Source organism: Penicillium verhagenii (genome assembly GCF_028828195.1).
Source record: "Penicillium verhagenii strain IBT 33310 chromosome Unknown utg000012l_segment0_segment0, whole genome shotgun sequence".
In the NCBI taxonomy this organism is placed as follows: domain Eukaryota; kingdom Fungi; phylum Ascomycota; class Eurotiomycetes; order Eurotiales; family Aspergillaceae; genus Penicillium; species Penicillium verhagenii.
In genome coordinates this window covers 311,904-326,405 of record NW_026643176.1, presented here as the reverse complement: position 1 = coordinate 326,405, position 14,502 = coordinate 311,904, and the positions used below count along the sequence as shown (strand labels likewise).

General features: G+C 48.0%; 6 protein-coding genes across 6 annotated transcripts; 3 read left to right on the top strand and 3 right to left on the bottom strand.

Moving 5' to 3' along the window:
* Positions 1 to 325: 325 nt before the first annotated feature.
* N7466_010786 (class I SAM-dependent methyltransferase) lies at positions 326 to 1,238 on the top strand (the record flags this gene model as incomplete). The annotated part of the gene is made up of 2 exons (XM_057170175.1): positions 326 to 545; positions 610 to 1,238. 2 exons carry the CDS (start codon positions 326 to 328, stop codon positions 1,236 to 1,238), a joined length of 849 nt encoding a protein of 282 aa, XP_057015907.1.
* Positions 1,239 to 4,716: 3,478 nt separating this feature from the next.
* On the top strand, positions 4,717 to 4,988 carry N7466_010785 (uncharacterized protein; the record flags this gene model as incomplete). Its single annotated transcript, XM_057170174.1, has 2 exons — positions 4,717 to 4,806; positions 4,857 to 4,988. 2 exons carry the CDS (start codon positions 4,717 to 4,719, stop codon positions 4,986 to 4,988), a joined length of 222 nt encoding a protein of 73 aa, XP_057015906.1.
* Positions 4,989 to 5,697: 709 nt separating this feature from the next.
* N7466_010784 (uncharacterized protein) lies at positions 5,698 to 6,253 on the bottom strand (the record flags this gene model as incomplete). Its single annotated transcript, XM_057170173.1, has 3 exons — positions 5,698 to 5,811; positions 5,892 to 6,025; positions 6,106 to 6,253. The coding sequence occupies 3 exons, from the start codon at positions 6,251 to 6,253 to the stop codon at positions 5,698 to 5,700; spliced, it is 396 nt and encodes a 131-aa protein (XP_057015905.1).
* Positions 6,254 to 6,435: 182 nt separating this feature from the next.
* Positions 6,436 to 7,044, bottom strand: N7466_010783 (uncharacterized protein; the record flags this gene model as incomplete). Its single annotated transcript, XM_057170172.1, has 4 exons — positions 6,436 to 6,560; positions 6,625 to 6,647; positions 6,711 to 6,841; positions 6,925 to 7,044. 4 exons carry the CDS (start codon positions 7,042 to 7,044, stop codon positions 6,436 to 6,438), a joined length of 399 nt encoding a protein of 132 aa, XP_057015904.1.
* A 753-nt stretch (positions 7,045 to 7,797) lies between these two features.
* N7466_010782 (uncharacterized protein) lies at positions 7,798 to 9,665 on the bottom strand (the record flags this gene model as incomplete). The annotated part of the gene is made up of 4 exons (XM_057170171.1): positions 7,798 to 8,719; positions 8,772 to 9,233; positions 9,297 to 9,464; positions 9,535 to 9,665. The coding sequence occupies 4 exons, from the start codon at positions 9,663 to 9,665 to the stop codon at positions 7,798 to 7,800; spliced, it is 1,683 nt and encodes a 560-aa protein (XP_057015903.1).
* Positions 9,666 to 11,678: 2,013 nt separating this feature from the next.
* N7466_010781 (intradiol ring-cleavage dioxygenase) lies at positions 11,679 to 12,987 on the top strand (the record flags this gene model as incomplete). Its single annotated transcript, XM_057170170.1, has 3 exons — positions 11,679 to 11,934; positions 11,997 to 12,321; positions 12,384 to 12,987. The coding sequence occupies 3 exons, from the start codon at positions 11,679 to 11,681 to the stop codon at positions 12,985 to 12,987; spliced, it is 1,185 nt and encodes a 394-aa protein (XP_057015902.1).
* Positions 12,988 to 14,502: the final 1,515 nt, after the last annotated feature.

The following is a 14,502-nucleotide window of genomic DNA, read 5'->3' as shown; positions in this document are numbered from 1 at the left end:
AAACTTACTGAGTTGACAAAAATGACAAGGCCAAGTCAACATTTGAAGCTAGTAAGTAAATACACGGTTACACACCACCCAACATTGGACCCGTGGACCTAAGCAAGAAACTGGCACACGGGGGTCCGTCGGCGCACCTGTGATATAGAGTAGGTATATATACAGCTATCCCCACAACAGTCCAACCTTCAATGTTGGAACACATTAGCATTGAACTTTTTAACCTTGACTGGCTACTTGCTATCTACGGTCAATACTTAAGTGCTCACTTGATCCAAACCCCACGCAATCTTGCAAACACTTGAATACTCAACCACTCACAATCATGTCTTTGGACGTTATTAACATTGCAAAAATATCCGAGGGCGGGTCATCCGAGCCCCAAATCCAGGCCAGAATTGACCTTTATAAGACATGGGACATTCCGTCCGGGTCGAAGATCCTTGAAATCGGCTGCGGGCAGGGAGATTGCACACTGGTGATGGCCTACTTGGTGGGAGAGAAGGGTCATGTCACGGCAATTGACCCAGCACCCCTGGACTACGGTTAGTTTGCCGTGAAGCATTGGAAAGGAACCCCATAAACGAAAAGTGCTGACAACCCAACTAGGTGCGCCCATGACTCTGGGCGAGGCCCAAGATAGGCTGAAGCAAACTGAGATCGGGGACCGAATCACCTTTCATCAATCAGATGTCGAAAGCTTCCTCAAGTCCAGCGATTCAGAGCCGCTTTATGACTACGCCGTATTTGCGCGCTCAACATGGTATATCCCATCCGCCGAAGCGTTGACCCCACTGCTGGTAGCTCTCCGCGGCAGAGTGAAGTACCTCCGCATTGCGGAGTACTCAACCGACATCCAAGGCGATATCGCCGCCCTGCCACACTTGCTCGCGGCGATCTCACAAGCGGAATACAACTCCAGAGACGGTAATTTGGATCGCGATGATAATATCCAGTCGATTATATCCCCGCAGAAGTTTCGTGAAGTGGCGGCTGAAGCGGGGTGGACGTTTGAGAGAGAAGACGTTATTAAATCGCCGGAGGATCAAGAGGATGGGAAATGGGAGGTTAGTCGTGTTTTGTCGCAGGCTTATCGTCTTCGGTCGCGGGGATCGGGTGGTGGTAGTCGTCAAGAGTACGCGGATGCATTGATTAATGCTGTTGAGGAGAGCAAGCGTGCACTTGGGCCGGATCCGAAGTTCAGAACTTTACCTACTTGGCTGGGTTCGTGGGCGTGAAAATTGTAAACCAAAAGAAAAGAAAAAAAACCCCTTTGATTTTTTTGGCTGAGCATTGTCGCTCGATCGGACTCAGGTGGCGTTAGACGCATATGCCATGGGTCAATATACAAAATGCTCCATGTCGGATGTTAGGAGTCACGAGTTACGTGGATGATACCTTGAAATTCATGTCGTTGTCTTACTCGAGGAAATTCATCATGGGATCATTTTTAGATAGATCAATTACTTACGGGGTAGCCCTGGAGACAGCTAAATGCAATGATGGTCCAACATTGAAGCTATTTCTGGAGTACTGAATATGTACTATGTACTAGTACAGACTGCAAATCTCGCGTCCTTAACGGTCGGACTGGGAATCACTAGTGAGTAGTAGTAGTTGTGTAGTGCACGGCAGATCGTGGGGTCATCGATCGAGGTGCAGGCTAAGTGGAAGTATACTTGGAGGGGTAAGGGTAAATTCTTACTCATGGATTTGGGTAGAACAAGATGGAATGCGATCTGTACTGCATGAGAAGGGAAATCGCATCGAAATACAATAGGGGTTGGGACGCGAAGACGCGAAGACGCGTCGTGAGTGGAAGAACAGTTTCCCCGATCACCGGGCGGACTACGTACTTAGTATAAAACCCCTTCTGAATCCCCCCCTCCAGCTTTTTCTCCAGAGAACATTACGAGCATTTCCCATCCCTCTCTCATCTTGCCGCAATTGTCGTCAAGGGGATCGTCATCGAACGAACCGCTTGGCTTGCGTTTGTTGAGTCTGCGGCGGAAAGTAAACAAGGCTGCACTTGTTTTCTCCCTTCCTCAAAAAAGCCAAGAGCGGCTTTAGATTGTAATTCAGATGACTACGGGCGTTGATACTATACATTCGATTCCATGAACAATGCCAATGGTCCCTCAACGTCCGCTGCGCCAACGTGATAACTGAATGAATACGTGACGGACTTGTCACCCATCACGTCAGCGATTTGGATGTCGATGCTCTTGTTGCTTCGTCGCCCTCAATTGCATACCATCCTTCGTGTTTAGCTCACAGTTGATGAGTTCCGAATCGGACGAGGCATTCATGTGTGTCACATCCAACCGGACTTCTAATTGAACATTGCCCGAAGACCAGAAATCCGACAAAAAAATTGTCCGCAGAATCCCGCCGTCCGCTGGACCCACGATGTGCCGCCAAGGCCCCCCATGCATCGTCAATGGTCAACCAACAGCGGACCGCCGGACCTCCAGTGGCATTTTTTTTTGAAGAAAGTATGGAATAACAAGATAGAGCTGGAGGCGAAAGGTCTATCCCTGTACCTGAAGGCTCTCAAATTGTTTGCGATCTGTTGGTTCACTTCAAACTCAAGTTCGTCCTGATCATTCGGCCTTGCTGTCCCTGTCGTGACCTAAAATCGCCTGTGAACAGCGAATGGACAACCCGTGAAATGTGGACTAGGGAGGACCCGGAGGACAGACAGGCATTTATTTGTACTGGCAAGCCTCGTCCTGAAAAACATGAATGGATTGAAAGTTCTCGCCAGTGAGACGGATTCTTCTATGTCTTCTTGACCGTGAAGTTGAAATCAAATTGTGATCTGTGGAATTGTCGGCTTTTTTTTTTACTACTGGGGACGCCTAGTAGGTTTTTTATTTGGGGGTTATGAGTTGTGGTTTTTCAGAATGGTTGTCTTTGCTCTCAGCTGCTTCACCTTGTCGCAAAAGGAATCATGCACACTGTATGATGTCGCCGTCCTTATGCACGCCGAAGTATGCCATAAGTTTTGACTTGTCATGATTCTGACCTCCCCATCAAGGGATTCGGCAAGGCCGGGTGCTTGGAGGGGATCTCAAACTAAATCCTATCTTCGTTGTATATGCTGGGAACTTGTTAAATTCAAGTTGATGCTACATGTTTCGTATCTACTATTTGTTTAGTGTGTTTACCTACTATTGAAAACATAAGCCACAAACATTGCAACATTGAAGATCACTATCACTAGTACCTTCCACCAGGCTCGATCGCACCATTTACTCGTGTGCCTCCCTTGTGTGACCCGTCATTACCTTGTTCTTCGAATACTCTCCCAATTCATCGATACCCCTTCCCCCCCCCTCTTCATGCGAACAATAAAGCACACAACGCATCAGAAATAGCCCCGACAATCTCCGGGCAGATCCAGGGAAGAAGAGTTCCCGAGGAGAGGCGCGGTGGTGATGTCTGCCTGGCAGCGTTTTCCTGGAGACTTTGCCGTTCCGAGGTGGTTTCTTACCTCTGCTATGACGAATCCCCACTCTCATCTTTTCATTCCCTTCCTCCTCTCTGCCACCTTCCGTTTCGTTTCAGTTTACGTTGCTGCTCGAATAAATCGCCCCTTCCGTTGTCGCCGTCCGCAAAATAATTCGACTCGGGAATTCGGTACCGCATTCAAGCGGTGAAAAGAGAAAGGTCGTATAACTGGATCTGGAAAAAAAAAAAAAGGTCGACAGGGGTACGCCAATGTCCTTTGAAATGATCCGTTGAACAGGGGCCTGCTCAATCTGCACCCCTTGGTCTAGGAGTGTTTTTTTTTAAAAAAAAAAGTGGTGGCGAAAAGGGTCATCAATCCAAATTTGATTCGATCGAATGACTGATCCAACTTCATACCCATCCAGAGACGGAGCTAAAAGTGGGCGATGACCAATATCAAGAATGCCATGAATGTCTGCTTTGCCTTGGTATTCAGGATCTCAGATCATTCCGAATTTAACAACCATTTGGAACTCTTCGATTTATCATATGATATGTGAGATTTCCCGCAGTGCGTATGCACCGCGACAAGATGCTCGGGATTTCGCAGCCGTGGTGCTACAAATTCGCTCATATCAAGGCTCGAGGTGGACTTTTATTCAGTCTGAGGCTAAGTATCCCGTTCTCCTCTTTTCCATACAGAGGTGCGAGATAATGTGTATGCCCCTTAGGCTCGCTCGTCCTTGTAGAACGAGATGCATGTTAGGAAAACGCCGGCAGATTTACTTCCAGGGTTATTGGAGAACCCAACCCAAACATGCGCACCAACTCTCAAGTTCTAGATGCCTATACTCCAGACCGGGGCTGCGAGTTTTGAATAATTCCAATGCGCGATATTTTCTCTCGTTAGTATGGAAATGGCAGCCCTCGAGGTCCCCAGGGCCCCGGCGGTTGTTTTATCGTCCAGTTTCCAATGGCCCCGATGTACGGTTTCCGTTGAGATTATGTGCAACGTATCACGCTTAGATTTCAATCAACCTGGCGGGAGAACTGAAAGCTCGGGAGTAACCAGTAACCTCGAATTTTCCAAGGCTGATGATACTTATATAGGGGCTGGTAACCCTTGGCTTTGATCCCAGGTCGGCGGTAATTCTGTTGAACTGGCAATTGCTCAAGAAGGTTCCTTTGAGACCCCGGCTGAAGACACCCGTGAACGGTTAGAATTGGAATCAATCTGCAAAATATCGAAAGAGATTTGGTGTCATGGTTTACATGAGTCTCGTGTCTGCGGCGTTCGCCTTCCTTTGCCTTGGCGCCAGTTCCGCAGCGCCTGTCACTAACGATCGCTCTGTGGTAAGTAACTCCTAGGTAATCCGCGATGCATATATCAGATTCATACCTAGATTTGGATGGTAATAGATTACCCGATGATTGACTTCGGAGTCCAGGTTGAATATTGCGATGATGGATCCTCCCAAGAATGCGACTTCCAAAGTGTAAACATGGACGAGTGCACTGCGTTGAACAATGCGTGAGATTTTCCTCCTGTGCAGCAGCTTGTCTGCCTGTTGACTGACTCCCTCAGAAACAATGCAAGATGGACCTCCGCTCAGAATGGGTGTTGGCTTTACAAGTAAGATCTCCAAGTTCCTTGTGAGAGTCATGCACTAATGGAAATTGAAGCAATGGGGATTGCTCGGGGGAAGAGAGGGTTTCATTGCCAATCGCCATGACGCCATTTGTTATCAAAATACCCATGAGAGGGAATGCGGTCTACTGTACCTCGGAGTCGCGTAGTGGATAGTTCCATGTTCCACGTGCTAGTAAGAATTGATGGCTGAAATCCACGGATCTTTCCATTCGTACTCAGTTCGGCGAGAGGAGCCCTGGTGAGAATTTCGCTTTTATACGTTATGTTTTGAAAGAACAAGAACCTTGGAAATGATCATTTTCCATCTCGGCTCTTTTCATAATAGTACTCCATGTGCATCTTTGTCGTCGAAGTTTTCTCAGTGATCAAGCAACCTGCAGTGGATGGATTTATATCCCTAGGTACTAGTATTCGAAGATCATTGATATATCCCAGGTAATTTGTCGGTTATCTCTCTACCTAGGCATCTTCCCCTGCAACCTTCGAACTATGATTGAGTGCATTACCCACGCCCCTTCTGAGTACTCCACCAAGTGCGGTTAGCAATGAATCAGCGCACAACAGCACGGTATAAGAATTAATGGACTAGTTCGTTACAGATCGAGTAACTGCCCTTCATTGGACTGGAGGTAAGCTTCATCCTTGGGAGCGAGCTTTTGCTGCTCATTGATGTTGAATTCGACTGCGAGGGAAATGGCTTGAGCTTGCTGCATGCGTCACGAACGTCAGCAGGTTTGATCAGACACTTCAAAGCAGGAGTTAGGAGAATAGACAGAATGAAACATACGGTGATAGTCCATCCTAACGGCGCTCTGGACTTGGGCTCCCACCCGTCCGGAAGACGTTCTTCAGTCAACCAGATCCTTAAGTCATCCACAACCCCACCAAAGACCCCGTACATAAGAGCGGCGCTTCCAGATCCTGAGTTCAAGGCACGATTCAGTAAGTAAAGTGAAGAAAGTAAAACAAAGAAATATTGCGACAGTCGAGGGGCGACCCACCTAGAAACTTGTGTAGAAAGCTCCATGTCAATGAGTATTGACCATTTGTGCGCTTGCACTTGGCGCGCACAAGTCCAGAGTAGTATGCGTAGTCAGTGACTGTGAAATTTTTGCCGTTCGACGCGTGGTCGAGGAAATGGTCGACCATGCTGGAGTGTGGGTAGCTTTGGTCGGGACAGAAAGCAATATCAGGACGCGTGAATGAGGCGTCGTGTTGGACAATCTGCGAGTCAAAGATTTTTTAGTTTATATCTTTCGGAGAAATTTTTGATGCTGCGCGCTACTCACACCTAGCGCATTTAGATCGTAGAGATTGATCCAACCCCGCCCTTAGTCGAGCACAGCGGCAGAGGCAGTGAGCTGGTCCGCAAGGGTTGGTGCAAGATTGTATGCATGCTGGATGGCACTTGACAGTTGCTTGTAGGTGATGCGTTTGCCATCATGTGGCAATATATCTGGATCGTTTGTTAACCACATATGGGTTTTGAATAGGGACGCCCATTTCAAGATTTGACTGACCATGGTTGGCAAGGGTGTTAAGACTGTGGAATACGCGTCAGATGATACATTTTAAAAGACTGGAGAGTAACTTGGAAGATGCATACCCTGGACACGGAGATCGGCTGTCGAGGCCCTGGACGGGAGGAATGTATTTCGGCCAGTTGCCCTGGTGGCCTGGACGGCCTGTAGCAATGACCTTGCCTTTGCGACGATTGGGGATAACAAAGCTCACAAGCTGCAGATTGCAATTTTCCGTTAGAATTGCATGGCTTATAGGAGGTTGAGAATATCAAGATTACAAGTGAGAGAAATACTCACAAAGATGAGGAAGTCGTATGTTTGAAGCCAAATAGCCCATAATAATAGTGGGAGATAGACGGTGAATATGTGGAGAGTCCGCGTGCCGATACCCACGAGGGTAGTAAAGACGTTGACCATGATGTGGTTGAAGCGTAAACAGTAGGACCAGAGTTCGAGAAAAGTGAAGCTTGGGGGACGATCGGATTATATAGCCAAAGGCCCAAAATGCAAGAATGCAAGCATCGGCTGCGTTGCCTGAAAATCGAATAAGCAGCCACCTATTCGCCCACCGCGTACCGCCTAAAATTCTCAAACACTAGGATTGTGATACTAACACTAGATGCGAAAGTGGCGTCTTTAGCGTCAGCTGCTAGGTTCGTGACATCCACCAATTATGCATGTGTCATATGCGTTAATTGGCCATCTTTACCGGTTGTGTACTAAGTCGTACTATTGCGAGTTGGCCTTGACTCTTGATCTTCCCAGTGACGCGCTATTTTTCGTGAATTTCTGCGACCGGCTCCAATGATTTTTTTTTTTTTTGATTTGGAAAGAAGTACTCATTTTCAAGGATGCAATTAAGGGAGATGACTGCTGAAATCTGGAGAAAAGAATTTAATGGTAAAGAACTTGAAGCAAAACAACGCGCTTTTTCTGACGCTTTCCCCGCATGGACCGATCACTCAGGGTCAGGACTCAGCAGTGCTACACCCCACTCTTCCCGCAGCCTCCTGAAGATGCACGGGTTTTTTTAAGCCCAAAACAACATTCAATTATAGTGGTGATGTCCCTTGTTATGCACCGATTCACCCCACTGGTAAGCCCTTGGAATACCTATGTGCCAGAAATTACTGTGCAAGAGATATTATACTAATTTGACCCTTCAAGAGATCAGATATCACCCTTTTCCGGCCCCTCCGAGTCAACAACCTCTCCCGAGTCGAACATCGACTCGCGCATGAACGGGCTGCGGCGTCTAATGTCCGGTCCCTTGAGTACCAAGACAACGGGTACAATGGAAAGAGCAATACCGACAAACCCCAGCAGTGATCCAGCCCATCCATAGCCCAGTGTTTGAAACAGTTGGTAAGATGCAAGGGGCAGGAAAGCGCCAAATGTGTTCCGCCCCAACGAAGCAGCAGACAGAGCCGAGGCGGCATACTTCTCATAAGCATCGGTGAGATAATTCACAACAGCCATATAGATGCTATAAATCCCCACGCCCGCGCACCCTATACCGAGGGTTGGCACAATCCAGTGAATGGATCCATCCCCAACACTCCCCCATCCGTACCAGAATAAGCCGCCCGCGAAAAGTAAGCTACCAGGGATCGAGGTATAAAGGCGAGCTTCGGGGATCGGTCGCCCAGGTTGTTCACGATTTCTTTTGGCCGAGCGGAGATAAATCCAGTCTTGCAAGGGATTGATGACTGTCCCGATCACTGCACCGGCAGAGATGGCGAGTTGGACAAGGCCGGTGGTAAATGTACCCCAGCCATAGTTATTGCCATATGTCTGTGAGACGCTCGAGAAAAACAGGTAAAGAATCCCCCATGCGAAGCTCACCCAAAGTGTGAAGAATATAACGACTGGCTCCGTCAGAAGCATTCGAGTAGGTCGCTCGAACGAAATTTGGAGTAGCTTCCATACACTGGTCGTGTCCAGGTCAGCTTCTGCGTAGATTGGCCTGCCGGTCTTTTCACGAAGCTTTTTGGCTCGCTTCTTCAGAATCACGTCAGCACGAGTCTCTCTGAGTATAAGCCAGAAGACTGGGATCAATGCGGCGTTATAGATGATTTGGATATAGAATATCCTATTTCTATTGTTAGTCTGATTCTCAAAAGGAACTGACATGCCTCTCTTACCATCTCCATGGGTCGGTTTTGTTGATGGTCTGAATCGCACCCCCGACAAATGGTCCCAGTGCAATTCCAACAACACTGGTAAATCCAAACAGTGACATTGGGAGACTGCGTGCTTCATTGCCGTACCACACGTCACTAATGCTACCACCAACGATATTGATGCTGACGGATGAAGCACCACCACCAAAGAACCTGGTCACCACGAGGGTTGCAAAATTCTGCGCAAATGCCGATGGGAATAGCGAGATCACGAGGATAAAATAGGCGACAAAATATCCCGGCATGCGGCCCGTGGATTCGGTCAGCGGAACGAAGATGAGCGGCCAAAAGGCGGCTCCCATGTTCCAGGATGTTGTAGCCCATGCTAAATTGGGGAATGGCGTGTTCTGTACGTGGAACAGTTTCTCCATGTAGTCGTTTCCCTCCCCGTATGACCCAGCAGGAAGACCTGTCAGAATGGATCTACATTCACAGTTAGCTACTTACTGCACCCGACTCTCAGTAGGGAACCCTCTTTTTACTAACATAAAACAGACTGTCAAGGTCAACACCCATTTGTAGCTTTTGCTCCAGTTGAAAGGATTCTCGGGGTCGTCCGGACCATCCCACGTATGAATTTCAACCTCGCTCTCTCGTAGGGGGTGTCGGGAGACATGACCTATATGGTCTTCTCTTCTGAAGAATGAACGTACTCTTGTTGAAGATTAGTCTTTGTTGTGAAGTCCTCATATATCAATAGAAACTAGACTTCCATCCATCATACCTGGACACAAAAGAATCATCGAATTGATTATGGTGTAGTGTGCTAACAGTCGATGTTCGGTGAACAGCCTGCGGGGGTAGATCACCAACGGGTTGTGTCCTTGGGATTTCTGGATCGTTGGTATTTTCCATAACGAGATCAATTTTAACAATCAACTAGTCATTTGACACTTAATTGGTAAAACAAAAGATCGAATCCAAAATTGCCAGCAATATTCAAATGCATACAGTCGATTGCTGAGTCAACGACTATCGATTTGATTTCACGTTACGTCATGACAGTACTCCGAGCAGGAACTTTAAGATCACATCTCAGGCAATGACCTAGCGAGATCCATGGAGCGTATAAGTCCGTTTTAATATTTAGATGTTCAGTGAGGCATGTCGATGGATTTCAAATTAATGTCGTGAGCTCGTGACTTGAAATTGTCGTGTTCGGGATCTCGGGTTTGGCAACGGCAGGATTCCTGGCGGGCCGCCAGCCACACGGCTTCGGCAATCCACTCGTACCCCCAGGATTATGAACGATACATAACTATAGGATAGCGAATTGCTCTATTTCAACACACCCGTGAAAGGTCATTACTTATAGATATTAATGTACATAGTATCCTTACAAAAAAAAACTCAGAATCAGGCACCAAAACCTTCTCAAGTCCATTCTCAAGTCCATGTACATTTTTTAAAGTAGATATCCTGCAAAAGGCGTTCCAAGAAGCCCGTTGAACTTTTCAAACCAGTGTGGTCAGTTTTCATCACATAGGTAGCTTGAATGTTCCTTGGAAGCCTGCATTGTGGAACCCCCTCAAGTATTACTCTCACAGCGACAAGAAAGTTTCAACATAAGGTATCATATCACACCAACTGAGACTCGTCGCCTTGTACATTCTTGAATCAATCCAAGGTTGTCTGATTGGTCAACCTCCTGCCCAATCGGAATTGCCTATATCTTGTCCAATCGGAATTGCTTGTCTTTACTCTGTACTTGTACAAACGCCCAATTTAGTCTGATTGGCCAGTTCGTAGTGACCCAAGGACACTGAAGCTCCACCTGTGGACGTCACACATAGTCTGCGCTAATCATTTAAGCTACTGAAATGTCCCTTCTATTCAAGGGCTGTATGTAGATCACTCACTGCCTTATGCCAGGAACTTGTGCACACTCATAATTTCATTCCCATTCTATATCTTTTTGAAGCCATGTCAGTTTTAAAACTTCATGTAGATTTTTTGTTCAGTTTCAGGGGTTTACAGGTGCATATTACACGCGTTTCGCGTTTCGCGTTTCATATGATCAAATCTCAAGTGTCAAATCTAGGTCCAGACAAAAGGACCTCGAAATTAACTCGAACTTTCTACCCACGAGTCTGAGCCTTGGCATCTCCTATGTATCGCCGAGTATCTTCCGATGTCTGAAGGCGCACGAGTGTGCCTTGACATGAGCTTGTTGGTCTTGTAGTTAAATATCTGCACGTGCAGAATAAGCTCCAAGCTTCATGAAAATTCTAACTCGGGTCTCTATAACGCTCCCTCAATTGATGGCCAGCAATATATCAATATACCTACTTCCATCTTATCATCAGTGTTGTCGACAACCCCGCACGCGTGCGATTGAAAAGAAGAACGCCCTCCGCTACCCGCCAAGCCTCTACCGTCTTAATCTCTGACGCGGTCCACGGGTCATCAATCCAGTCTCAGCATTGCCGTTGATAATCCGGCTTTTCTATTGCATGTGGATAGGATCCGGGAAGGGCACTGGGGATAACGGGGATTGTCTTCAATGCAAAATATCTTATTCGTCAATTCTGCGATGATCATTGCCCCTGTCGAGGTAAGCTCGTGGGGCTCTGGCGCGTTTTTATGCTGACACGCGGCGCCAAGCACCTTTTGTCTCCAAGTATAGGAGATTTCAAAGCTTCTAGGCTGCCAACCTCTGGAGGAGTCGTGATTGAGAGGGCAAATTCGGTAGTTGGGCTGGGGTCGAAAAGATCTTCTTGGCCGAGGACATGACGCGTCGAAAGATATGAGCAGGATGCCCAAATCTTATAAATGTAGCCCATCAAGTCCCGGTCAAACAGAAAACAATCACAATTTTTTCGTCCCTTCTTCACGGCTTTTGTCCCATTCTTTTTTTCATCGTTCATCATGGTTCAATTGTCCAAGCTCCTCGCTGTCGCGGCTGCTTGCCTGGCTACACCTGCTGTCGCCCACCCTGGCGAAAAGCACGATCCCCATGTCCTGAAGCGTGATATACACGCCCGTGATTTTGCGGCTGAAGCTGCGAAGCGCTCTCTGGGCGGATGTGCGAACAGCTTGCATGCACGTCAATTGGCTAAGCGCAACATCGCGCGTCGTGCCGAGAAAGTCAAGGCTCTTCGCAAGCAGCGTGGTGTCACTGCCAGTAAGAGACCGCCATAACACTTTGACCAATGCATCTGGTACTAACTTGAATCTTTCAACCAGACCCCCAGAAATGGCGCCGTGATTTGGCTGCTCTCGAGAAATGGGAAGCAATCAACCACAACAAGACCGACATTCTCAACTATAGCGCTGCCACTCCCGAGTCGGTCGTGTTTAGCGCAAACACCAGTTGCATTTTGACACCAACCGTCACTGACGGTCCCTACTATGTTTGGGGCGAGGTCATTCGCGAGAATGTGAAGGAGGAGTTGTACTCGGATGGTGTCGACGTTGCTCTGGAGGTGCAGTACATTGACATCAACACCTGCCGGCCCGTTCCCGGTGCTCTGGTTGATATCTGGCAAGCCAACGCCACTGGTGTCTACAGGTATGCCAATATGTTACCCTCTTGAACCCATAATGAAATCTCGCAAATGCTGACCAGAACAGTGGAATCTCAGAATCCGGAAATTATGCCAGCGACGGCTGGGACAGCACCTACCTGAGAGGTATTCAGCAAACCAACCAGGACGGTGTTGTGAACTTTGACACAATTTTCCCGGGCCACTACGAGGACCGTGCCACCCACACACATCTGTTAACTCACCTGAATGCAACCGTCTTCCCCAACAAGACTCTTGAGGTCGGCACCGGTAGCGTAGCTCACATCGGACAACTTTTCTGGAATGAGGTTCTCCGATCCGCAGTGGAGGCTACATACCCTTACAGCACCAACATACAAGCCGTTACATCAAATGCCGAGGATATGTGGTCCATCGAGCAGGCGGACAGCTCCTACGATCCGTTCCCTGAGTTTGTCTACCTGGGCGAGGATATCGATGACGGTCTCTTCGCGTGGATCCAAATTGGTATCAACGCTACTGCCGACTACACGGACCACTCCTATTACAGCATTGCGGCCTATCACGATGCCGACGGCGGCCACGAGAACTCAGACAGCACTTTTGCAGGCGGATCATCGGGCGGAAGTGCCCCTAGTGGAACAAACGGCACGTCGTCTTCTGGCAGTGCCTCTGCCACACCATCTGCTTAGAGAACGGTGGAGAAGTGGCGCACGACGAACCCATGGAAGGCTTCTAGAAGCGAAAAGCTACCAAGAGTGACAGCGGGCTTGTCATTCAGGGGCTCTTAAACATGACCTCCACTACTCACGACAGATAGATCATAGATCATAGACCATCGCTTGGATCAGAATACAGAAAATTACTGTATATATAGGCTTGTTTGTACCGAACTTCCCCAACATCACTGCTCAAGTGGCAAAGCTAGACCCTTTTTTAGAAGATTAAGCATCGAGGTTCACAATGTCGATCTGTAATTCTCCCACGTTTTTGCCTTGCCTGGAAGACGCGGATCCGAGGGTCCCGATCTCTAGCGTATCAATAGACGCGCACGGACAGCAACAATAGGATTTGCGGATTTAGCGAACGGGGGAGGATCCAGAGTTGCGTACGCTAGACGCCCAAAGCGCAGATGGAATGTTGAATCGGACAATATTCAAGACGCCACGAGTCGATCCACAGGTGTAAAAATGGTTAAACACGGAGTACAACAGCGGCATATCTGCCCACTATGCAACTTGAAGGTAAATATGGAATGTGCGCTAAGCCCCTTTTGGAAGGTGTAGTCGGGTTAGGGCAACAGCCCTCGCGCCTGCCCTGATTGGGTCGGTGGAAGTTCCCGATTCCACGCCTCAAGCATTACTTATTACTCCTTTCGACATAATTCCGGCTGTAAGGCGGATGCCCTCGTGGCATCGCAAAAGCCCCGATCATATGGATCCACGTTTTCTATCTATCTTCAATCCCCAAGTCTACCACGTCATGCCACGGTTGCGATGTTGCATTGGCTAAGCGACCGAATTGACAACCCGTGAAACCATGGTTTCCATATTTGGCGAGTATTTTACTCTTCAGCCATCAAGAAAGCCACCGATTTTACCGGAACTTTACCGGCTTTCAGGATAGATGCGGCTCCTCGCCCGGCCTTGTGAAACCCAACTATGCACTAGCCAAACACATCACCAGATCTTCAGATCTTCGGGGCGCTCGGAGATATTCCATTGCGCAAGGGAAACGTAAGACTGATCTTGTCCATGAACTCCCCATTCCTTCCTACTACTCATTGGAATACCCGAGCATGAACCTTGGAACCCGTAAAGTCCTACCTCGGCTACTCTCACGCCAACCACTGTAAAATCCAGTATATACAGCACTTGTGTACAAAAGCGGAAATATAGGCTTACAAACCGGCTTTTTACAAAGCATTCCACTTGCCGCGATCGCTAGTTTACAGGGTTTCTCTTCGTGTTGCCGATCCTGCAGATTTAGACTCGGCCCTAGAAATCAATACCACCCCACTCGTACCATGAGATGATCATTATTCAGAACGCAGGGGGGTTCCACTCTGAACCAAAAGTCTAGAGCTCCTGCAGGTTTTCCAAGTCACAATAGCCGGGCTGCAGTAGCATGGATCCGATCTTCATGAAAACATAAAACCACGAGGGCGCCACCCTGCCTTGTTGGTCCACTCCCTTTCCCCCCTCTTC